Source organism: Lygodium microphyllum, chromosome 27 (genome assembly GCF_053477565.2).
Source record: "Lygodium microphyllum isolate KBCC chromosome 27, Lygodium_microphyllum_v1.1.10, whole genome shotgun sequence".
Lineage (NCBI taxonomy): Eukaryota > Viridiplantae > Streptophyta > Polypodiopsida > Schizaeales > Lygodiaceae > Lygodium > Lygodium microphyllum.
In genome coordinates this window covers 29,732,101-29,758,869 of record NC_141161.1, presented here as the reverse complement: position 1 = coordinate 29,758,869, position 26,769 = coordinate 29,732,101, and the positions used below count along the sequence as shown (strand labels likewise).

The 26,769-nt window shown below is 41.2% G+C and overlaps 1 protein-coding gene across 9 annotated transcripts in view; it reads left to right on the top strand.

Moving 5' to 3' along the window:
• Nucleotides 1-19,623, top strand: part of LOC148012169 (protein ZINC INDUCED FACILITATOR 1-like) — a 265,948-nt gene extending 246,325 nt beyond the window's left edge. For 7 of the 9 annotated variants that reach the window (XM_087668792.1, XM_087668794.1, XM_087668796.1 and 4 more), the window contains 5 exons: nucleotides 12,679-12,786; nucleotides 18,316-18,360; nucleotides 18,863-18,951; nucleotides 19,090-19,133; nucleotides 19,255-19,623. In XM_087668792.1, the coding sequence (XP_087524918.1) occupies nucleotides 12,679-12,786; nucleotides 18,316-18,360; nucleotides 18,863-18,951; nucleotides 19,090-19,133; nucleotides 19,255-19,412 (444 nt within the window). In that variant the 3' untranslated portion in view covers nucleotides 19,413-19,623. Of the gene's footprint in view, nucleotides 1-12,678; nucleotides 12,787-18,315; nucleotides 18,361-18,862; nucleotides 18,965-19,089; nucleotides 19,134-19,254 lie in introns of all 9 variants that reach the window. The other 2 variants (XR_015689021.1, XM_087668799.1) reach the window with 2 other exon arrangements.
• Nucleotides 19,624-26,769: the final 7,146 nt, after the last annotated feature.

Here is a 26,769-nt window from a genome sequence, read left to right as displayed (position 1 = left end):
TGGACATAGAACCACATGACAACATAAGGCTATGATATTCAAAGCAAATGATTTAGTGTGGCTTCATAGTGAAAAGTGAAGACTAAAGTCCATTGAAAGGCATCCAAAAATTAAGTTAGCACCATGATATTATGGATCTTTTTGTATTGCTCACAAGATTAATATAGATAATACATTCCAATTGGGCATCCCACCTCATTGACAAATCCTTAATCAATTTCAATTGAGCTTGTTGAAACCCTTCAAGGGAACTCCACCTATCATACTATTTGTGGATGATTCTTCATTGCTTGAGGACGATATAGAAACTTTAGGACCTAAAGTTATCCTCGACCCCTCACAAGCACTCAGTATTAGTCACATACTAGTGTACTGTTGCCTTTAGTGGCAGCTTTGCACTAAATTGATGAGATAAAACCAAAAATATAAACTCCAACACATGAAAACAAAAGGCAATCATTATCTATTGCCTTAAGCAATGAATCTCTACATCCACTATGAAAATAAGGATCCATGGATTTTTCAAACATTACTTCTTGTGGAAAATTTGTGTTTGACCCAAAATTTAATGTGATTGTGAGTGATATGCAAATAGAAAATAATGACAAATAAGAGATGACTTTTAAAGCCATTGCTCATGAGAACAATTTTTATACTTAACCAATTTGGTGAGTTCACAAGGCCTCCTAACAAATACTAATGAGCTTATTTGTATCGAACTCTACATGGTCCAAAAGGTTAAAAGCCTCTTTCCACTCATTCTCACCTTCCACTGAGGTGCCTCACCACCTCTCTCATAAATCAAGTTGGGTGCAGCAAGAATGAGAGTAAATAGTTATTTAGGAGTGTTGAAAAAAAAAAGGCAGCATTTGGGAATGATCTACAAGGTAGTGTCCATGGGCCAACCTAAAAGCACACTCTTGTGACAACCTCAACCTCCCACAAAAGATCTATCAACCAGTTTAGACATATTGCCCCCTAACCCTGGTAGCCTCCCTCGTGCCTCGATCTCCAACAATCGTGAGCCCTAGTCATGAACAGAAAGACCTTGACAACCTTCTATTCTGCATTTTGACCTCTTATTTTGCATCATGCTGCTAGATTTGCAGCCACCTTAGAGGCTTCTTCAATCTCTCAGTGAGAGGACTCACAAATGTGTATGAAAAAATGTGTTGAGGACCATGGGATTGTTAGATACTTCCCCATTCACTCTAAGAAACTTCCATCATGATAGTGTGCGAATGCGTCGGACTTAGGCTGTAGCATGTATGCATCTGGAAAAAAGCAGTCTCAAGTGGGACTTTTTTTTTTGCAAGTAAAATGTGGCTGATTATATTACTCAAAAAAATTGATTACAACGGAGTTCTCAAGCTCAGCAAACTAGCTGGAGCTAATGCAAAGTCACCAATACATCATGTATACAAGCCTCTCAAGGCAGTCTAGGGGGGATGGGGGCAAGAAGCCATGGGGGGAGTGGGGGGGGGGGGGGGGGGGGGGGGGTGTATCACCAAACGGGGGTGCTTGCCTGTGTCACGAAAGACAGCCCCTGGCCGCCCCAAGTGCACATGAAGTGACATCAAAGCTCCTGACTTGCCCTGGACTCGCCCTGCACCTGATCCCATCTGCTGCAGAGGGAGTGGATGATGGAGGTCTAGAGCTCTGCTAAGGTCGCATGTGCTGAAAGTCTCTCTTTGCCGAAAGCCTCTTGACACCGTGCCTTCCAGATATGCCATCCCATAAGACTCCCTATGATCTCCCATACCTCCGAGTAGTCTGCTCTGGGCTCCAGTACCTGGCGGATGGGTAGAGCCTCCAAACCGACCACTGCTCACGACCCTGCCTCGATAATGAATATCGTATTCTGCATCCTGGCCTCATATAGAAGGTGACGGCCCTGGCAGACTGCCTGCCAACAAAACACTCCCCATGAGATACATCCAAGACTAGGTGCTATACGGCGAAGGATGTGGCATGCTCCTTTCCACACGAGCTGCGCCTCCTCACATGACCAAAGGTAGTGCTTTGAGGCTTCCAAAGGCTCCTGTGTGCAGCGCTTACAACCTCCCTCCTTCTGCATCTGGGCAAGCCAACTTCCCACCGCCAAGCCTCCATGTGCCACCAACCATAAGAAATACGAACCATGTGCCACCAAGCCTCCATGTGCCACCCACCACCAAGCCTCCATGTATCCCAACTCTCTGGTAGAGTGCAAAGCAAGAAAGTAACCTTAAATTCCTCATCAATCATGAACTTCAAGGCAACCAGCTGGCTGAAATTGGAGTTAAACTCACTCAAGTGAGTAGACATTGCTGTACCTTCTTTCATACGCAAATCCATAAGCTTTTTCAGCCAATACACATTGCTTGCAGCACTCTTCTCTGCATACAGTTTTTCTAGTCTAGTCCATATAGCATATGCAGAATCCAAACCTTCAATGTTGAAGAGCAAGGCATCAGAAATTGATAGCTCTATGGCTGAGCATGCAAGCTAATTCAACAAATCCCAATCGTCCTGATCCATGTCTGCAGGCTTTGCCCCTTTGGTTTTGATCGGCTTTGCCTGCTTCTTTTGTAACAGGATATTGTAGCACTGTTTTTGCCAAACTACAAAATTATGTGTGCCTTCAAGCTTCTTTATGTGCATCAGATTACTGCTGTCATTGCTGCCAGCCATGATTTTCAGCCCAAATGTGACAAAAAAACCAGCAAATGCAGGCCCAAACTGTCACCCAAGTGACCAAGGTACAAACAAATACCAATCAGCAATAAATGACCACGCAGAAGTACAGATTTCAGATCTGTAATTAAATTTTCAGGAGACCCACGGGCATAAAATTTGACATGAACGGTCAAAAGCCCCAAAAATTTGTGCTCAAAGCATCAAACACACATCTGCATTTTCCTCTGTCATGCATTGACAGGCCTGTTTTTCCAAAATAGAGCAATTTCAGCAAAACCCCCAAATTTTACCAAGTGTTGATGTCCAAATTGTGCGGAATTCAACCTACATGTATATAAAATGCCCAAATGCAGCACAGATTTTGCCCAAACTGCACTTTTTACTACTCACAAGTACATAAGCACACAAGTACATACGACAATAAGCCCCAATGTGCGTAGGCAGCAATGAGAAGGCAGCAATCCCCTCATCCTACTTCCCTTTGTCAAGGGCCAGATGTCCCCCCTCCTGAACGGTGAAGAAAGTCCCTTGTGGAGCGCCGCCCACTCTACCTGCCACCTGAAGGGGGATGTCTGCCGGTGAAAACCTAGTTGCCCATACCTCCGCGGGCTCTATCGGCTCTCGTATCAGGGGAACAAGCCACTCCAAAGGTATTGCTACGTCTATCTCTCTTCTCCTCAACTCCACTCCTCTCTAGCAGCCTGAAACTCGCTGCAACACCTCCTCATCCGCCATCCTACACACCTCCCGCCATGTCCTGATGGTACGAGCCGGGGCCGGCCTCCCACCCAACCCACTAGATGTGGGGGCGCTCATCTATCTGTGCCTCTTCCCGATCTTTGACCTGTGGGTTCCAGATCACCGGCTAACGGTCTATCTCCTCTAGGCAAGCTGGGGGACTCTCGATTAGGGCCTTACGAAGGCCCTGCCACACGTGGACTAAGCTGCGAAGGAAAGGTGATCGCGGGCGGGGGGGGGATCTGGGCTAACGTGAAGATCCATCTCAAGGACAGCCTCCACTCACCGCCAAGCCTCGGTCTACAATCCTAAAGGCCCTCCTGCAATAAAACCTTTCTAGTCTGCCCGCTTGGTATGAGACCGCGGACAACTAACTTGCCCAAGAGGGCCATACTTTGATACTCTGGGTCTATGATCCCAAGCCCTCCCTCTGATATCTATGTCGTATGATGGTCCCCCACGCCACCTTGGCCCTAGAATCCAAGGAACCATCAAACCCTGACCAAAGAAAATTCCGCACTAGGCGGCGAAGCTACTCTACGCAACATGAGGAGAAGCACTAACATGAGGCAATGTACTAGGCCGTTGCTAAGAGGACCTGGTTAACCATCAGGGCTTGTCCGGCTAGTGAGAGGTGACCCGTGCTCCAATAGGTCAGTTTTCTCCGAATAGAATCAAGGACAGGAAGAAACTGCTAGGTAGGAGTGATGTCGACTCCCACCCGGTGTAGGGACCGGTTAGGCATGGAGATCGAGACAGACTGTTGTTACGCGCAGTGAGAGACAGAGAGAGTGAGAGAGAGCAGAGTAGAGAGTGAGCATGTTTCCAGGTACAATGACGAGTGTGTATCTTTAGGTTTTTAGATAGATATATATGTGTAAGTACAAGTGGTAAGGATGTGTTCACACAGGAGCACATTTAAAAGGAACGAGGCCTTTATTCCCAACAACCTTCCACCTTAAGGAAATGTTCCTTAAGAGGAGAAAAGAATCAGCTAAGTCTAGGTATGTACAAAGCTGAAATACATATATCTATCCAACTCCCATCATTTGTCGGCAATGAGCAAACTGCTCTGCTGGAAGACCCTTCGTGAGAAGGTCTGCAGGGTTATCACCTATATGCACTTTGGCAAGCTCAATGCTTTTGCTATCAAGTACATCTCTAATGAAGTGGTACTTCACCTGTATGTGCTTTGTCTTTGTATGAAAGACAGGATTCCGTGCTAGCATGATAGCACTCTGACTATCACAATGGAGAACAGGTAACTTTGTGATGCCAAGCTCTCCTACCAGACATGAAATAGACGTGAAAGCCATAAAGCCTCCTTGCATGCCTCAGTGGCAGCCACATATTGTGCCTCTATAGTAGACAATGCAACACACTTTTGTAGCCTGGAGATCCAAGAGACTGCTCCTCCTGTGAAAGTAAACACATACCTAGAAGTGGACTTCTTGCAGTCCGCATAATCAACATAGTCTGCATCCGTAAAGCCAATAACAGATGCCTTCTGCTTTCCAAAGCAAATGCACAACTCCTTTGTGCCTTTGAGGTATCTCATAATACCTTTCACTGCATCCCAATGCTTCTTGCCAAGGGTTGCCATGTATCTGCTAACCACTCCCACTGCAAAGGCAATGTCAGGACGTGTAGCAACCAAAGCATACATCAAACTGCCAATAGCTGAAGCATATGGTATCTTGGCCATTTCAGCCTTCTCATCATCAGATGTAGGATTGTCCTTCTGCACTAAGTTTCACATATGGAGGCAATGGAACCCCAATTGTTTTCCCTCCCTCCATATTGAAATGCTACAAAACTTTGGAGATATACTCCTACTGAGATAGATAGAGTAAGCCTTTCGATCTATCTCTGAGTATTCGCATGCCAAGAATGTGATTTGTGTCACCAAGATCCTTCATGTCAAAGCTGTCATGAAGACTTTGCTTCAATGAATCCAAGGCATGAGTATCTTTGCCAGCAATCAGCATGTCATCAACATACAAAACCAAGATAATCAGGCTGCCATTTGCTGCCTTCTCGGTATACAAGCCGTGATCCACTTGACTTCTATGAAAGCCTTTGGACTGCATGAATGTATCAAACTTATGATACCATTCTCTTAGTGCTTGTTTCAGCCCATACAAACTCCTTTTGAGTTTACATACCATTTTTTCCTTCCCTTGTTCAACAAACCCTTCAGGCTGCTGCATATATATGTCCTCATGCAGATCACCATGTAAAAACACAGTCTTTACATCCATCTGTATGAGCTCCATATCCTCAACTGCAACCAAGCCCAAAATGATTCTCAATCTAGTCATCTTGACTACAGGAGAGAAAATCTCATCAAAGTCAATTCCATGCTCCTGCTTGTACCCCTTTGCAACCAATCTTGCTTTGTACTTTGGTGAGGAACCAGAAGTGACCTTCATCTTGTAAATCCATTTTCATGGAGGGGTTTTTTGCCCCTTTAGGCAACTGCACCAAGTCCCAAGTGCCATTTTTTTCAAGAGATTCCATCTCTGACAGCATGGCTTTATACCATTTCTTGTTGTCCTGTCTGTCCATTGCTTCCTTGAAGCAAGACGGTTCACCACAGTCTATCAGCATGACATTGCACCAGGAACAAACCTATCAGGTTGTCTAGTAGCCCTAGATGATCTCCTAACCCAATGGTCATTGTTTGCTGGCTGTTCCTGCAAATTTCCATTTTCAGCATGCTCTCCTGGCATTTCAGCCTGCAAATCAGCATTAACAGCTTGCTGTCCTGGCTGTTCCTGCACATGTAATGGCTCATTTTCATGGGCAATAGCTGGCTGATCATTTCCAGCATCATTTCCTGCATTTACAGGTTCATTTACAGCAGGTATTTGCTGCTGTAGAGCGGGCACATTTTGCTGTCCAAAAGGTATTTCTTCCCGGAATACAACCCTATGGACCTCCTCAGTCTTTTCGGGCTATTTGTGCATGCGATCTTCCCGGAAGATAACGTCATTGCTGCGTGCTACTTTCCTTTTCTCGGGATCCCACAATTTATACCCCATTTCACCCTCGTCACCATATCCTAGGAAAATGCATTTACAGGACTTTGGCTCAAGTTTGCTGTATTTTTCTTTACGAATGTGCACAAAAGCCTCGCAACCAAACACTTTCAGATGAGTATATGAAGGTGGCTTGCACGACCACGCTTCTTGGGGAACTCCCCCTCCCCCAAAGACCTGTTTGGTGACCCATTAATTAAGTGAACAGCTGTCATAATAGCCTCTGCCCAAAGACCATGGGGTAATGCAGCATGAGACAGCATCGTGCGGACCTTATCCTGTATGGTCCACTTCATGCATTCTGCAACTCCATTTTGGGGCGGATTATGAGAGGCAATGAGCTCCCTCTTTATCCCTTTGCTGTCACAAAATGCCTAAAAGGCCTTGGACACATTCCCCACCATTGTCAGAGCAAAGACACTTAAGTGTCTTATCTGTCTGATTTTCAGCCAATGCCAAGAATTTTTTAAACTTGTCAAGCACTTCATCCTTGCTACGAATAGGATAAACCCATACCTTCCATGTAGCATCATCGACAAAGGTGACAAAATATTTCTTTCCCCCTAAAGATAATCCTAGCATTTGACATACATCTGAATGTACTAACTCTAGAGGAGAAGATTTCAAAGAAAGAGACTTTTTGTGAGATGTCTGTGCATGTTTGCCATAAATACAATTATCACAATGCTCAAAATCAGCATAATGAAGACAAGGCAAGTAACCCAAATGAGAAAGCACTTTCATTCCTGTTTGATTCATGTGTCCCAACCGGCCATGCCACAAAGAAATGCTTGGCTGCTAGGTCACGGCAACAACATGGTCACGCACACTAGATACATGAAGTGGATACAAAGTATCACTCTTGCAACCTCTGGCAGTAACCCTAGATCCCTTAGAGATCTTCCATTTTCCATCACCAAAGGTGGTATGAAAACCATCATCATCTAGCTGCCCTATGCTAATCAAGCTCTTCTTGAGCTGAGGTATATGCCATACATGCTGAAGTGACAGAGCCATGCTGAAACTGTAACTACATACTGCCAATACCTGCAATCTCACATGCATAGTTGTCCCCAAGATGAACAACACCATGTCAACCCCCTGTATAGGCGGAAAACCACTCACGATGAGGGGTAACATGAAAGGAAGCACCTGAATCAAGAATCCAGGTATGCATATCATCATCTGTATCTGCAAGTAAAGCATGTTCACCAAAGTGTGAAGAGACAAAGAGTACGTCACTCCCACTGTCACTGTCATGAGTGACTACATTCACCTTTTCAATTTTTACACTGCTCTTCTTAGGCTGACTGTCCTTATTCTCTTCCTTGCTATCATCTGTCTTCTTGTCTTTTCCTTTCTCTTTTTTCCATTTGTAGCAGTCACGTTTAAAGTGACCCTTCTTTCCACAATGATGGCATTCAACATCTTTGCTACATGATTTACTGCGTCACTTGCCATCATATTTGCCCTTTTGCTGTGATCTGCCCCCAGTATGCAAAGCACTGGAAGATTTATTGGATGCATTGTTCTGCCGATTCATCCCTTTCATAAGTAGAGCACTCTCTACATCAGCATACAAAAGGATTACATTAGAATTGCTCATAGCAGTCCTAAATGTATCCCAACTCTCTGGTAGAGTGCAAAGCAAGAAAGTAACCTTAAATTCCTCATCAACCATGAACTTCAAGGCAACCAGCTGGCTGAAATTGGAGTTAAACTCACTCAAGTGAGTAGACATTGCTATACCTTCTTTCATAGGCAAATCCATAAGCTTTTTCAGCCAATACACTTTGCTTGCAGCACTCTTCTCTGCATACAGTTTTTCTAGTCTAGTCCATATAGCATATGCAGAATCCAAACCTTCAATGTTGAAGAGCAAGGCATCAGAAATTGATAGCTCTATGGTTGAGCATGCAAGCTAATTCAACTCATCCCAATCGTCCTGATCCATGTCTGCAGGCTTTGCCCCTTTGGTTTTGATCGGCTTTGCTTGCTTCTTTTGTAACAGGATATTGTAGCACTATTTTTGCCAAACTACAAAATTATGTGTGCCTTCAAGCTTCTTTATGTGCATCAGATTACTGCTGTCATTGCTGCCAGCCATGATTTTCAGCCCAAATGTGACAAAAAAACCAGCAAATGCAGGCCCAAACTATCACCCAAGTGACCAAGGTACAAACAAGTACCAATCAGCAATAAATGACCACGCAGAAGTACAGATTTCAGATCTGTAATTAAATTTTCAGGAGCACCAAACCATGTGCTACAGCATTATCCAACTGATTACAGCTATTCCAAGGGCATATGCATCACATTACATGAGAAATCCCAAAATTTCAGCTGCAATTTCTGTTGTACATGTACCCACGGGCATAAAATTTGACACGAACGGTCAAAAGCCCCAAAATTTTGTGCTCAAAGCATCAAACGCACATCTGCATTTTCCTCTGTCATGCATATGACAGGCCTGTTTTGCCAAAATAGAGCAATTTCAGCAAAACCCCCAAATTTTACCAAGTGTTGATGTCCAAATTGTGCGGAATTCAACCTACATGTATATAAAATGCCCAAATGCAGCACAGATTTTGCCCAAACTGCACTTTTTACTACTCACAAGCACTTTTTACTACTCACGCCTCACTTACGCCTACGCACATTGGGGCTTATTGTCGTATGTACTTGTCGTATGGTCTTATTGTCGTATGTACTTGTGTGCTTATGTTACACACATTTGGGCACTTAGTGTGTGTCGGGTGTGAACACCCCCTACAACCCTAAGGTTTAAGGGTTGTACTTTGTACTTTCTGGTCACACTCATTCAGTCTATTCTCTTGGGTGTCGTGCTTCAACTCTGTCTCTCACTCTCACACTGTCTACTGAATCCCAGCTGCACCTCGATCCTTCCATTATGGAAAGTGCAGAAATTCAGCCATTGGCTGATCGGAATATTCAGCATCATGCTGAAACTGAAATTCAGCAAGAGCTTGCACACAGTCAGGATGCTAGATAGCTACCTAGATGGTATTTGCAGACTATGCAAGATAGTCCTTTGGATGCACCCATGGCTGGTCGTACTAGAAAGCAAACTCGTTTGCATGATTCGGCACATACCATGGAGTTTATTATGGCAGCAAGTACTTTTGATAATGAAGAGCCTGAATGTTATGACGATGCACAACACAGTGTGCATTGGATGGCAGCTATGCAAGCTGAATTAGATTCTATTACTAAGAATCAAACTTGGGATTTGGTGTCCTTGCCATTTGGGAAGAAAGCCATTGGAACGAAATGGGTCTACAAACTGAAAAGAAAAGCAGATGGATCCATTGATAAATACAAGGCACGGCTGGTAGCTAAAGGCTACGCACAGAAAAAGGGCATTGATTATGAGGAGACGTTTGCTCCTACTTCCCGTATGACGACCATCAGGTCTATGATTGCTTTGGCTGCACATTATGGTTGGACAGTGCATCAGCTAGATATCAAGACTGCATTTTTACATGGGGAACTTCAGGAGGAAGTTTATGTACAGCAGCCCATTGGTTTTGCAGTTGAAGGCCCAGAACATTTGGTATGCAAGCTCAAAAAGGCACTATATGGTTTGAAACAAGCTCCTAGAGCTTGGTATGCAAAAATAGATGCTTTCTTGCTTGGTCAGGGGTTTCTAAACAGCTCATCTGAGTCTACCCTTTACGTATGTAAAGAAGGGGGATCTATGCTGATTATATGTCTTTATGTTGATGACCTTTTGCTCACTGGAACACATGCTGATCAGATTTCAGCATTCAAACAAAATTTGCAGCAAACTTTTGACATGTCTGACTTGGGAGTTTTGCATTACTACTTGGGCATCCAGTTCATACATAATGCTCGAGGTATTGGGCTATCACAGTCAAGGTATATTGGGCAGCTTCTTGAGAAGTTTGGCTTACAGGATTGCAAGCCAGTTTGTACTCCCATGGAACCTGGACTGAAACTGTCATTACATGATGACAGTGATTTGTTTGATATACATACATATGCTTCTGCAGTTGGATGTCTTATCTATCTATGCAATACTAGGCCGGACATACAGTTTGCAGTTTCAGCTTTGAGCAGGTATATGCATCAGCCACGTATATCACATTGGCAAGCTGTCAAGCGTGTTTTTCGCTGCCTGCAGGGTACTCGTTCTCTTGGGTTGCTTTATGCCAAGGGGGGACCACTGCAGTTACATGCTTACAGTGATTCTGATTGGGCTGGTGATTATGATGCACGTCACTCCACTAGTGGCAATTGTTTCTTTCTTGGCTCTTCTTGCATTTCTTGGCTTAGCAAGAAACAATCCACTGTTGCCACATCGTCATGTGAAGCTGAATACAAGGCAACTTTCATTACCACAGTTGAATGCGTATGGCTTAGACGCTTGCTAGCTGATTTGGATGTATCTGTTACTGAGCCTACTCCTTTGTTCACTGATAGTCAGAGTGCCATTGCAGTGGCACGGAATCCAGTGTTTCATGCTCGCACGAAACACATTGAGATTCATTATCACTTTGTCAGAGAGAGGCTACATGCAGGTGATATCAGCCTTGTCTATTGTCCTACCACCAGTAATGTGGCAGACATCTTCACCAAAGCTCTTCCTCGTGACAAATTTGAAGCATTTCGCGATGCTTTAAATTTGATATCCTTTGGTGGCGGATGATCCTTGTACTCTTGATCACTCTTCACTCCAGGGGGGTTTGTTGGGTATTTGACTCACGCCTCACTTACGCCTACGCTCATATGGGAGTGTCGGTGATCAATAGGACACTGGGGCACTTTTTACTCTCGGTAGGAGAGGTTTTTTCCCCCAGACTTATGGTCTTATTGTCGTATGTACTTGTGTGCTTATGTTACACACATTTGGGCACTTAGTGTGTGTCGGGTGTGAACACCCCCTACAACCCTAAGGTTTAAGGGTTGTACTTTGTACTTTCTGGTCACACTCATTCAGTCTATTCTCTTGGGTGTCGTGCTTCAACTCTGTCTCTCACTCTCACACTGTCTACTGAATCCCAGCTGCACCTCGATCCTTCCATCTCACACTGCGCCTGCACCCGTAAAACTATCACCTAACAGAGGCGTGACCTGTTGACCTGCACGAACTCCAAGGAGTGCGAACGCCTTAACCGCAGCTCTGATACCAGTTTGTAGAAACCAGTAAGCCACTATACCAAGGGACCATGTATATGACCCCCTTCGTGGATGCATAGGGTGAGCACTGTGTGCTAGGACGACAAGCAGGGCAGAAGGGCACGATGGTAGCGGCCAGACGGGGTGGGCACAAGCTGTTGGGGCGGGGGCGAGCAGTCAGGGGGTGGTGTGTCAAACGGGGCCGTGTTGGGGGGGGCATGAACAGTCGGGGCGGGGGCCAGCAGTGCTCAAGTGGGACTTATAGATGGTTGTAGCTGGTGAAGCTTCTTAGATTTCTTTCCTCCTCAAGACCATCACTTCTCCTTATTACATTAAATTATATGAGAATCTCATTTCAATAAAGAGGTACACCTATGAGGTCCTTAATTTTGGCACCTGCAATTCTTTGGTGGAGTTAGTATCTTTATTTCTGTCAATATTTGGTGTTGGGTATGTGCCATGTGAACAAGAGTCTCATTTTGTTTAGGCTTTGATAGTTTGGATCTTGCCTACACTCAACAAGGATTAAGGTACAAAAGGTTTAGACAGTTCGAACATGGCAGAGATGATGGTGTGATAGTGACAGGGATGGTGCAAGGAGGGGCAATGGAAGAGGTAGGAGGAGGGAATAAGTCCAGATAGGGTCACCAGGCTGTAAGGGGGAGGTTGGACTAGGCACCTTGCTACCCTACATCTTATTCAAAGAATGACTTTGTGATTAATAAAGTCAAAACGGACTCAATGTCTGCTTTGGAAGTCTTTAGTTGTGAATCTGCAGTGAAGACAAATATTTATGAGGGTTGCTTCTAATAGCCATTGACACACGGTTAATTTTTCAAAAATTTGTAGAATTTTCCAATGGGCTGTTTATTATCAAATACTATATTTATTGATTCTCACCTGTTGCTTGCTGCCATTTGTTAAAACCAGGTTGTTACTGTTCCACTACTCACAGTTTTTCCATTGATTTCACAGCTTAATGGAACAGTTTTATGGATTGTTCTTGTTTCAGCATCTGCGCTAAACTCACCTGTTGCTTGCTGCTGTTTGTTAAAACCAGGTTGTAACTGTTCCACTACTCGCACTTTTTCCATTGATTTCACAGCTTAATGGAGCAGCTTTATGGATAGTTCTTGTTTCAGCATCTGTGCTAAAGTATATATTTTCGGTACATTCTCTCTCTCTCTCTTTTCTTCATGAAAAAGTGTAAATTAATGTATGGAAAATTAAAATCAGGCCTTCAGGTCAACCAAGCTGAGTGGCAACAACACACTCAAAGCCAAAAGGCTTTCAGAACAACATACTACATGAACAGAAACTCCCTAAAAAACTTTCAAGCACCAATCTACAAGAAGAAGGAAGAGGATCATCAAGGGGGCACAATTGGAGTTGAGCGAACAATACCCATGCATGGAGTGGCCACCTCCCCAATTATGAGGCCAGCTGAAATCATAGAAGAAATTTGGCCATAAAAGCAAACCTCGCACTCATTCCACATGGCCTGAGATACCTGAGGCCGAATCAAATATAAAGGCATTTCTAGTCTGCCAAATGTGCCAAAGACCAGTCCATGACATGAAAATAGGAAGGTCCATACTCTAGAAATAAAAACCCAAACCTGCCTAGCAACCAGCCAAGAAATGAAAAGATAAATTGTGGTCTCATCACAAGTAGTACAAAATAAACATTTGCCACGGGATATCTTTCGGGCCCATTGCACAATCCCTGTGGGCAGCCGGCTAATGAGAGGCCTCCAGAGAAAAACTTTCCTTAATAGGGAAGCTTCGACTTCCATAAGTGAAGCAAGCAATCACGCCACTTTGCTGCACTATCACAAACTGACCAAACTTTGTTATCTCTTCTTTTTTCCCCTGTAATAGATAATTTTATTAGTACGGAAAAAAGTACAAAATTACAAGCTTACAAGATATGGGGTGGCTCAAGGCCATCATGCATAAATGAGATACAACATGTTCAGCAAATACAAAAGGACAAGAGAACAAGAGGCCTGTTGGAGCTAGACGAGTTGCTTCACAAAGGATCAAGAGTTTTGACAAGATTTTGTTGCATGTGCTTGGGCTTTGCTGTGAATGTCTCTAGTACATCATCTTCAAAGAGGAATTGGGTCTCTAATGATGGGCCTGCAATGAAGAAGGTGTGTTTGCATTGTGGGAGGTAGAACCTAGATACTTGAGATCCCATTGAGTGATGACTCTACCGGCAACATCAAATGCCAGCTGAGCTGGAGGGCCAATGGGTGCACAGGGATGACTAGCTCAATTGAGGTTGTTGTGTTGTTGTGTGCAGGGTGGTGGATGCTTGGCAGGAGTAGGAACTCAAGTAGTAGGTGCATGAATAAATGCGGAGGGGTTCCTGTGAAGAAGAAGGCTCAATAGGTGCTATGGACATGGAAGTCACCTTCGCTTTTCCCTTATTGTGCTAGGCTTTTGTCCAACCTTGCGTTGGGAAACCCAATTGTTCAAAACGTTTCGTCTACTTCATTCCTTCTGGTTTCGCACTAAGAGCCCCAAAAAGGGTTGGGCACCCACTTATTGGGGTGCCACTCAAGACAGTTTGTGCCTTTAAATATGGCATTGACTCCCCTCATTCTATACCTCTCACATTCATTCTAACACTCTTAGTCATTCTCTCCCACATTCTTCTCCTCTATAGCTCGCCGCTACTTCTCACAACTTGGGAGGAGGACATTGCAGTTCATGACCCCTACTCCCCTATTGTCAAGCACCTCTTTGAGGATGACACAACCACCTCTTTGAGGATCAAACCAGCTGAAACCATGGAAATAACCTACCATAAAAGCAATCCACACACACAATCCACATGACCACAAATACTTGAGGCCAAATCAAAGATAAGAGCATTGTGAGTTTGCCAAATGTGCCAAAGACTATTCCATTGCATAAAATGAAAAAGACGAGGATGGTGGGATTGTAAAGTGGTTGTGGACAGCACCTTGCCTAGAACCCAAGAATGGATGGCAGTGTGATGATGTGTCTTCGAGGTCCACACCCAAAAAATGAAGTCCCAGTTCTATCTTGCAATTGGGCAAGAGATAAAAAGATGGATAGGGATCTTATTGCCTGCAGCACAAAAGATACATCTACCATTTGAGATCTTTCAATCATGCAACATATCTCTTGTGGGAATATCCCCAATAAAAAGCCTCCACACGAAAACTTTTGCTTGGTAGGAAAACTTAGACTTTCATAGTTGAAGCAACCGATCATGCCAAGCCAAACATGTCTTCTTTCTGGTAGTAGCTAGTGAGTTGCTCTTTGATTTTTCACCATTTCTCAAAACTTTCCACCAACCTATGAAATGTAGATTCCAACCTCGAATAACCTTAGCATCAGCTTGGAGTTTCCTTCCCATATGTTGAAACTCTAAATCAAACACATAAGCAGCACAATGAAGTGTTGAGTAGTACTGGTTCCATCTACTTACAAGTTCCTCAATTTCTTGTTTCTTGAATGAGCAAGGTTAAGAGCATAGATATTCTCAATGACATGATCCATTGCTTAATAAACCTTACCAATGCATGATACATCACTATGCACTTTCTGTAGAAGATTAACTACATGCAAGGATACAAGAAGCAACTACTTTGCTTCTTCTCAATATACATCTTGGTTCATAGTTGTATAGCACAACTAGTCTAACGTTATTTTTGATGTAGACCAAGTTGCCCAAGATGGAGTATGCTTCAAAGTTGGCCTCGTATTATACAGCCGACAAAGCATAAGAAATTTATAAGCAAATCTAGTCTCAGAATATTGTAGCAACTTCTTTTTAGCAAATTGCCTATACAAGGCTAGAGAGAAGTGATGATGGGTGACAAACAAGATAATTTCCTTGCCTATATTAATAGTACTCTTGATCCATGTAAGTGCTCCAATGTCTTTCAATAAATTATGAAGATAGTGGGCCATACATGGACTCCATGTGTTGTGGAGATATTGTTGCTCCAATAAAGCACTTACAGCCCTATTTGTTGCCTCCTCATCTAAGACAAACTGAACTACATTTTTGGGCCCCACATCTTGTATAAGATAGGAGTTTTCTTCTACCAAGTACTGCACTCCATGGATTTTATGTAGAGAGCCTTACCATATCATGCGAGAAGGCTGTCCAGGTCAGACCAACCATTCTATCCGAGTAATACAAATTTGGGAACCTGTGCTGAGTAATACAAATTTGGGAACCTGTGCTGTTTTGTAGTGTTCCTCACCCATGATCCTATCTACAATTAGTCGTGTAAGTTTTCTGTTGCTCAAGATTTTTCTAATTCTTATACAACTCGTGTTAGTATGACTAATTCTATATTTAATCCATCTTTAATTTTATAGGTATTGTTGTGCCTTTGGTCCTAAAGATGCCTGTGAAAGCATGAATTCCGCAAATTTCAAAACGAGAAGGGTGTCTTTCAAAATGCATTTGTGTTGGATGCCAATGTCACTTTTGTGACAACACAATTGTATTTATGTATTATTATGCTAGTCACTTCCTCTTGCACAAGTTTCTTATGTGAAACATTACAGGTAGGAGGTTGATAAGACATGCCAAATTGTAGGATTTCAAAAACCATCACCTAAAGAAAGGAGATCATGGCACATTGAATGGAATTCTGCATGAATAGAAGAATCATGCTACAACTATATCTACTTGAGCTTTCCCTTATGGATGCCATGCAGTGAACAAATTGCTTTGTTCTCCTGGAGGATTGGATAATGTACCTTGCTGCTACTTGTGCCAGTTGTAGGAAAAGTGGTAGATTGATTGGCTACACTCTCACAAGCTCCACTTCCACTAGTAGTAGTCGGAAGGCATTGATGCTTGGAGGACATGAGTGTCTTTTGGGGGTCTAGTTTTCTGGTACATCTTCATGTCCCTCGCCATACGAGCACAATCCTCTAGTATTGATTAGCACCTCCATCTCATTTGATGCCACAAAAGTGACACTCAAAACGCCTTGCTCCACCCGCCTTGCTATTGTTTTTTCTCTCTCTTGGTGTTTCATTAAGTTGGGCTTCCATGGTTTGAGCCCTCATTATTTGGTAAGAGGAAGGGAAAGAATGTTGGGGGGGGGGGGGGGGGGGGGGGGGCGGGCGGTGGTGGGGAGGATTTTAGAATGTAATTTGAGATGCAAGATATGAGATTATAGTGAGAGTGAGAAGTGTGCTTGAGGCTTTAGCTGGCTGCTGAATTGAAGTGTCTTGAAGTTGGAGTTGGAAGGCTTGAGGCTTGAGGTGAGTTGGACTAATGCTTCATGTACATATTTACAGGATTAGGATAAGGTTCAAGGTACAAGGTTTGATTTTATATTTTCTTCTTCGAGAATATTTTGGTTTACCAATATTTGGTTTGTGAGAGAGGGACAGAGAGAGATACCTACATGTATAGGTGTTCAGGACAGATTCCTAGTTGTGGAGAGTATTTATGAGAGGGGAGGTTTTGTGGTTGGTGGGGGTGTATGCTCCTAATATTGCCTGAGAACATTGTCAACTTTGGGAAGATTTACAATGCCTTTCTATGGCCCGTCAGGGCTTTGTTATGGGTATTTTTAATATTTGTGTGTTTGCAAATTACGTGGCTTCGCCTCATTTGGTTATGGATGGTCCTAAGTGTCATGCACGGGATACTCTGGTAGCCGTGTCATTGAAACAGGATATGTGGTCTTGGTTGCATCCTTCTCAGTTTGGACCAACATACTAATCTCTTCAGCATTTGAATACTTCAGCCAAACTAGATAAGATGTACATTTGCTAGTGTGATTTCTTTCTCTCAGTAGTGATTGACATGTGGGTAGAGAGACAGCATGTCTTTTCTTATCATTATCCCTTAGTTTTGAAAATGACTCATTGGTTGATTTGTGCATTTAATGCTTTGCTTTCTCACTTGCTTCTATGGTTCAATTAGTCTTTTTTGCTGCATGATCAGTTTATGGGGTGTATGTAGTAATTGATTGCTTTGTTTAGCACATGGGTTCTATCTGCGGGTATCCATTCATGGCCCTTTTTTAGGGATAATGCACATGCTTTGTCCCGAAAATATGGTATTCAACATGCATCTACCTTTTGAGCTGAATTGCAGCATTTGCAATCTTTGTTGGAACATTTGATGGATATGCAACATGCAACTTACTCACAACAATTAGCACTAGATTTTCATCCCCTCACTAAACGCTCAACTCTCTAGATCATAGGGACATGGAACAGTCATTTTCTAGCTTCCCATCCCATCACTTACTTGGAGTGAATCACATCCCTATGCCTGGAAAGGCGTCCCAAGCCCCAAGACAACAACTGCATGGCCCCCATCATTATTGACAGATTCAAGCCCTTATCACCCACCGGGACACTTCAGCCTCCCTATGTTGAAGCAGATGCTGCAGGGTCCTATCAGGGAGAGGTTGAAATGAACATATGGTATGTCATGTTTATGCATTTGTACTGGCATGACAAGTTCTGATCATTTTGGGATTTCTTTTATCTTTTCATCTTTCATTTGTACTGTAGGAGGTTTCCACAGTTGGTCTGACTTTTACTCATATTCTGACTGTAGTCTACGATGAGATACCACTCTAGTTGTACTTTATGATCAAGTTTCATAGGCCATTCTGGTCTTTAGCAGCCATTGCCCCCAAAAAAAGACATTGATATAAGTCTCTTTTGTACAGGCATGCGTTGGAACAGGGTCAATTATGCTTATCAACAACTCCGTGGTAAATAATTCATAAAACTTTTGTCCTGTATTCACTGCATTCTACAAAATGAAAAGCCTAAGGAATTTGAAGGTTGGAGGCTGCTTTCTGTCCAAGTGCAACTGACAGCGTCTCATGTCCATTACTGTGTTTCATTTTTTGCACCTTACTCATGTCTATAGCGGTCAACTAAATTTATAGTGGGTGAATAGCATTTTCAGTGCCCATGGTGCTCAAGCAACATGGAGCAGGGCCCAGGCTTCCCGTTTGCCTTGTAAGATAGGTCCTTAATGCCTCAAGATCCCAGTGAATGTGATGTTTTCCAAGGATTGTAATGAGGTCCTTAATCAAACATTTTATAGAATAGTTATGTTCATTTCCTGTAGGAAGAATGATGGTTAGAGCCTGATTAGGTACTGGGATGTCTTATGATCTATTACCCTCAGTTGCTCTCAGGCAGGCAGGCAGGCAGTCAGTCATTTCGTTATGCCTTGAGTTTAACATCTGGAGAACGTCAATACAGGTCATGGCCCAGCGTGGAGCTGCAAATGGCGTCTCCATGGCCTTCTTGTCATTGTTCAAGGCGATAGGTCCTGCAAGTGCAGGATCTTTGTAAGTGGACTAGGTCTTTCTAAAATTTTAGATCATCTGGTAGCTATTAAGTCAGTATTGAGGGAGTTTGCACAGTTTTGCCTAGTTTCCCTTCCTAAAGAGGCTGTAATGGCACTGATTTGTGGACAATTGTGACAGATTTTCATGGGCTCAGGAACGGACTGATGCTTCTTTTCTTCCAGGTGGGTTAGGTGGAAATGCATTACAATGTGAGGTGGATCAGAGTACTCAATGGGAATGCCCTGGCTGTGTTTTAGCAGGGCACTAATTGGACATAACAAATCAACCTTCTCGTTTTTGCAGGCATGTGGATGGTGTTCTTTATTCTAGACATAATGTGTGTAATCACTCTACTTACCGCTTTCGAGCCTGTATTACCCCACACTCTCAACCACCCCCTTCCTGAGGCGACTGTCGAGAAAAAAGAGAAGCTGGAGCGTGCTGCCTCGTTCAGTTCCTGATGGAAGAATGGGTTGCTGCCAAGTTCATCCAAGCATCGATCACTGGCATACTGGTCTAAAGCTTGTACAGCTAGACCAGTGTCCCCTAAAATCAAACACCTTTTAACTCAAAATCTGGGAGGGATTTTTAAATTCAATTGCATATATTTGCTATTTTTCTTTAAAATGATAAAGTTTATGGTTTCTAACAAAAATTTTAAGATTTTCGAAATTTTTGCAATTCATTTTACATTAAACTCCGTTTTTGGTGACACCAAGTTAAGCTGAAATTTATGTATGGGATTAAGGCGAGCTCTAACTCCTCTTGTCCTCATCATGAGCAACCTTCAATTGATGCAAAGAGTACATGTGCGCGAGCTTGTAACTACTATATTTAGCACATGGCATCATACACATCATTTAGCAAGTACTTATATGTATTACTTGAATCTATTTGGTGGAATCAATTGGATTTTAGTATTGATTTGATGATTATGGATATACTTTTGATTCTTATTATCATGTAGATATGCATGTTATATGTCACAAGCATAACGATCATGATAATCAGTTTATACATACGGAGGATGTCCATCCCATTATGTAAAGATTACAAAGCACAACGAACGGAATCTAAGCAAAGGAATAGAGAGTACACAACAAATATAAGAAAAACATAAACTTCTTTAATTTTAAATAAATTGATACAAAGATAGCTCTGTCCACTCGTGCGCTTCCACTATGAAACTAAGATGGTGATCTAGATAAATGATAAAATGAAGAGTTTAACGCTAGTTGGAAAAACTTCAAGTGAGTGAAAGATAGGTTGATGGATTTCAAGAGGTTTTTCTTTTATAGCCTAAGCAGTCGAATAAACATATCCTACCATATTATGAATCTTTCCTAAGCCAAGAAATATTCTAGGGATCCCCTATAACTCCCACCTCCCGTAGCTTGATGATGTATGACGTGAGTTGCTACTAGGTTAACTACTCTATGTAACCCAAAGGTTAGATCCACAAAGGCCATCTTTTTGCTATTGAGTCACACATACCTCATTTGACATACAAGTTAGGATCTCACATATGGCTTCTCATATTAGGGGCCTTACAACTTTGAGCACCATGAGTCATTAGTGGTACCTTATAAAGGTGGGACATTGAGTATATTTAACACCCCTCTCAGTATCCACCGGCATGTGAATTACATCCTCAACCCAATGCCAAGTCTCTAAAGATAAACTCAAAACAAATATTTCGTAAGGTCTTTGGTGAAGATATCTACTCCATTCTTCTCTGATGGATAGTAAATAGACTCTAGTATCCCATTCTCAATCAAATCACACATAATGATATTGGATTTCCATGTGTTTGGTCTATGTATGAAACATTGGATTTTTTGCAATGGCAATGTAACTTTGATTGTCACATCTTAGCACTGTTAAATCTTCATTGTGTACTCCCATATGCCATAGGATCCTCCTTAACCACACTACTTTATAAGCCACCTTGTACTTTGCTTTGATAGAAGACGATGCCACTATTGGGTGTTGCTTATTGATCTAAGAGAATATTTGTGAATCCAAAGACAAACAACATCTAGGAACTAACTTTTTGAAATCACTATTACCTACCCAGTTTGAGTCATAGTTTCCTACAATAGAACTTTCGAAATTGTGTGTGGTATTATAGTCAAGGATTCCCTTCAAGTAACTGAGCAATCACATTCCATTTATTCAATGACTTTCTCATGGTTTTTTTAAAAACTTGCTCAAAACACCAACAACAAAACTAATATGTAGCTCAATGTTGCACAAGTAGATGCGACTATTGACCAATCTCTTGTACCTTCCAATGTCTACAATAATGCTAATGTGTTCTCAATGGATAACTTGTCATTGACCTCCATAGGTGTAGCTATCTTCTTTCACTTAGTCATGCCAATGTTTTTAAGATCTCCTATGTTTTTTTTTTTTTTGTAAGATGAAGATTTTGCTAGGCTCTTGCCAAATTTCAATCCCCAAACAATAGTGTAGCAGGCCCAAGTCTCTCATTTCAAACTTGGAGCTCAAAACCTTTCAAGTTTAATGAACCATTATATCCCATAAGAGAACTTTTGAAACTGTGTGTGATACTATAGTCAAGGATTCTCTTTAAGTATTTGAGTACTCGTATTCCATCTTTCCAATGACTTTCTCATGGTTTGTTCAAAAACTTACTCAAAATGCTAACAATAAAACTAATATATGGCTTGGTATTGCACAAGTAGATGAGACTACCAACCAATCTCTTGTACCTCCCAATGTCTACTAATATTAATGTATCCTCAATAGATAACTTGTCATTAATCTCCATAGGTGTAACTATCTCCTTGCACTTGATCATACCAAATGCTTTTAAGATCTCCTATGTATATTTCTTTTGCGAGATGAAGATTTTGCAATGAAACTTCAATCCTCGAATGATAGTGTAGTAATCTCAAGTCTCTCAATTTAAACTTGGAGCTCAAAGCCTTTTAACCTATGATGAATCATATATTCATAGTCACCTATAATAAGAAGGTCGTTCACACACACAACAATCACTTTAGACTTTTCACCATCCCTCTAAAGATAGAAGTTAGTACCAGAGGCACATCTATTGAAGTTTCAACTTTAAAAAGACTTATCTATTTAGGGGTACCATACTCTAGGGATTTGTTTCAATCCATACAATGCCTTTTTCAGCTTATAAACTTTGTTCTCAAAATTAGCAGTCTCAAACCTTTGTAGCTAAGCCATTTACACCTCCCCCTTGAGGTCACCATTCAAGAACATTGATTTAACATTTGTTTGGTGAAATAGCTATTTCTTGTGAGTGGCCACTATAAGAACTGTGCAAATAGTGGTTATCTTGGTAGTTAGAGTGAATGCTTCTTAAAATGTGAAGTGTATATATGACCTTAATTTGATACCTAGTAAATTGAATTTACCAATGATTATTTTATCTATACCTTGATATATAGAAACAAAGATAGAGAATTAAAAAGGGAAGATTGTGGCTATAGCATTATAAGTGGAGGTTACTTGACCAATTCTGTTTATGTGTATTACCATTATCATTTGATGAGTAGTAAATCAAACCTTCAACGTATGAAAATTCATGTACAACTAGTTAGCTTTAATATTTTTCTAAACGGCCATTAGCCTTGTACTTTACGTTTTAGATCCACTTTTTCGTACCGATAACCTTCCTCTTTTCTAGCCAATCTACTAGCTTCTAAGTGACATTATTCATTATGCGGTCATACTTGGCATGCATGGTTGCTCTCCACATTGGATTGGCAAGTCTCCCAAGTTTGTTGGCTTTTTTACTTCTCTCATAATCTCAATCAAGGCTATATTAAATATATTAGTAAAATCCTTTATTCTTTGAGATCCCCTTGGTTCATTTTTTTTTTCTTGATAATAATGAGCATAGGATTATTGTGATCATAGAGTTCCTTCACCCATCGCTACAATGGCTTTTCCCATGGTGTGACTACAAGTTGGTGAACTTTCTCCTCATCATTCAAAGATTATGCTTCTCCTTAAGGATAGCGATAGCTCTTGGGATAGATTCATAGTGGACTACTTCTTCTCTTGATAATATAAAGTGGTTTAACTCGCACATTACGACTCGTTATGATTATCTTTGCCTCTTACTCATATAATTTGTAAGCCTTTTGCTTATCACTATAATTCAAGAAGATATATTTGGTGCTTTTTGGCTTTAAGGTATTCCTCTTATATGTCATTCTATTGAGGTGTAAAATGGCGCATCACCATCCAGTGACATAGTGTTGTCAGTGGATGGTGATGCATGACTATGTAACATGTTAGTCTAAGGTGAAACACTCAAAGATACATCACATATAGGCCTTGACATTGTAATACTCTACTGTGAAATATCAATAGATACATGATTTGAACATACATCATGTGGAATAGCAGCATATGAATCATATCACAATGCCAACTCATCAAAGATAACATCTCTGCTGATTATTGTTTTCTATGTAGACGAATCAAAGCATTTATACGCTTTCCGCTCTTGAGCATAACCAAGGAATACACACTTCTGTGCATTAAGATCCAACTTCCTTATCTTCTCATCTAGAATGTGTACATATGCAATGTAGTCAAATACTTTCAAATGGCCGATGTTAGGCTTCTATCCATATAGCTTTTAATATGGTGTCATGTCATGAATCACTGCTGTAAGAGTATGATTCAGCACACACATAGATGTCACAATAGATTCATCCCAATAATACAGTGGTATATTCTTCTCATTAAGCATTGCACAAGCAATTTCACAAGAACCCTATTCTTCCTTTCTGTTACTCCATTCAGTTGTGGAGTGTAAATGTAAGTAAGGTGCTTGCGAATGCCATTCACTACTAAGAATCTATCAAATTCATTGGATACATTTTCATTGACATTGTTAGTTCTCAAGCAAGAGATCCACTTTTTCGTATTGATAACCTTCCATTTTCTAGCCAATCTACTAGCTTCTAAGTGACATTATTCATTATGTAGTCATACTTGGCTTTTGCTTATCACTATAATTCATGAAGATCTAGCATTCTGTACCTACTAATTATTCATGTTCAGAGATGCATTTTGATTAGTACCTCGATCATGAGAGATGCTCTACCACATCTACCAAAGTCTCTTTGATTTAAGTAAAAAACTCAATCTCTACCCTTTGAGCCACTAGAACCTATGGCTAATCCAAGTTTAACCTCTTCATGAACAAGCAAAGCAACCAGCTCATTAAACTCGAGAATTTCTAATTGTACTAATATAGATGTATCAAATGACTTATACTCACAAGTCCAAGGCCGTCCAGTGTAACTACAACCAAATCTTCATCGTTGACTTCAACTCCAACAGATTCTAGTTGATTTAGCAATGTTGTTATCTCTATGTCATAGTCTTGTATTGACCTTTCTTTCTTGTTCATGATGTTAAACTTCTGTTCCAGCTCGATTTTCTATGCACTGATAGTAGTATCATAGTACAGCATCAAGATATCCCATGCATCTTTGGGTGACTTGCAATTCATGATCTGCAGATCTGCAGGACCATTGCATCAAAGATACATAGTGAAAGCCAATGCAAGACTTTGTGAGCTCGTTCAAACCACACACGATATGCTCTCTACTATTCAGTAGTGGAATTTCTTTTCGGAAGCTTAGGTTTAGCCTCATCACCTATAATCAGATCCCAATATCCTTTTCCAATCAAAAAATTCTCCATACAAAATTTCCATATTGCATAGTTGTTATGATCCAGTTTTTCTCCCAAGTCTATCTGTGTGATATTATATGTCCTATTAGCATTTGCCATGTTTACAGCTCTATGCGTTTACTGTAATATTCAAGCTATTAGTGCTTGACTCCCTGCATACCAAGGTGTCTTTTTGTTGATAAAATTCTTGCATAATATTCAAGCAATGCATCTTCATTTGTAAGTACACAGTATCTAGTTTAGTTCTAGCTCATTTTGGACATGTAGTAAGCATCAGTACTTCAGTTAGAATCCCAAAACCTTTAGTCAAGTAGCATAGGTATGCCACTTTTCAAATAGGACAATTTCAATCCTAGAGTAAATGATAGTAAAAAAAGCTCTACATTAGCCAAAATATTTAGCTTGATAACATGCCAAGACATCTACAAACATCCGCCATAATGTCTATAGTAGGTAATATCATATCGTATAGATATCATTCACTACATAGACCTTATATATATTTGAAGAAGAACCTTCAAATAACCACTAACAAACAAGTAGTTTGAAGTAATTAGCAGCAAAACCTCTCCTATAACCATGGTATTCTCTGCTCATAATAGCCTCAAGACATATTAGACATGCATCATATTCTCTGGAAGTCAATACATGGACATATGAGCATCATTGCTTGTACATACATCAAATAACAGTGACAAAGGAGCTCCTCATAGGCTATGACCAACCAACAGACCTATTAAACTAACTATAAATGAGTCCAAAAACTGATCATTTAGTGCTCATAAGTATCCATAAATCATGTGGCATCGTCATCCAAGCATTAATAGCCAACAACTCAAGCTTCAGTGAGCCCAAACTAACAAGTACAACTATCAAAAAATTTATGACAACACACCATCTGTCATATACATCAAGTAGATGACTTCCAATCCATTCCAAGGGTGCCCAGATGTATGAAAATAATGCTACACTAGTTTCCAAACATCTCATTGATGTTTGAGTATGGAATTGTTAAGCATTGACTAGCCGGAAACCTTAGAGATTTGTGACATGAACATGTGCAATTTTCACCCTAAATTCAGATTTGATGAACTGATGCTTATAATGGCCATGTTGAGGACTCCATTGAGCTAGTTATGCTCCAGCACATATATGAAATATACCCATGAATATTAAGGTTGAATGTACTTGCCTTGTAAGCTATAGTGCTGCCCCATTTGTCAGTAAGTTTTAGGCACAAATATGTCCACGTCACACTGAATACAACTATAAATGCTGGCCTTGATGAGATCACTTCCAAGGCTCCAATACATGCCAATGAGTCACTTCTTAAAACCCCAATAGGCTTTGTCATGAGTAGATGTCAAGACACACTGATACATACCACTTTGAAGTAGCCTATGGTTGCCAATGAACCTCTATAGGGTTCTTTTCAGGCTGAAGGTCAAATAAAGTTCCACTACTCCTATGCACTGTGAGGCTTGGCTCTGATACCATGTTAGAAGATGGGGGTGAAATAGAGTCAAAAGAGTGGAGCAAAAATAGAGAGCTCTGTGCTCTCATCTTCTTCCATTATTTTTACTCAATCAGACAACACATCTAGTCCATAATAGTGTAATAATATACGTCTAACTATTGACCATAGTTAACTAACTAGAGTTAACATACCTAACTTATTTATGAAGTCACACATGTCTAGTGACATCTAGTCTACAACTATCAATGTCGAGATAAGATGAGCTTAACTCTCAACATAGTGTACCTATAGGAGTGGCATCCATAGGAGTGGCACCTGTGGATGGATGAGCAAACCCTAGTATCATAGAATAGAATGGAAGTACCTATAGGTGTAGTCATGCTAGTGAGTGATGAGCATTCTATTGGGGATAAAGGTGCTTGTGCCTACACTGCCCTATATTTCCTACACATACCGTGATTGCATACTTGTACATTACAAGTGGTGGGCACCCATCACTAGCACTTCATTTTTTATTCTTTCAATGACTATTGAATAAGGAAAGTCCGGTCACACAATGTGACTATTGGAGTTCCCACATCTTGTGTCTCTCTCTCTTGCCCTCATACTCTATTTACCATAGCTCGTAT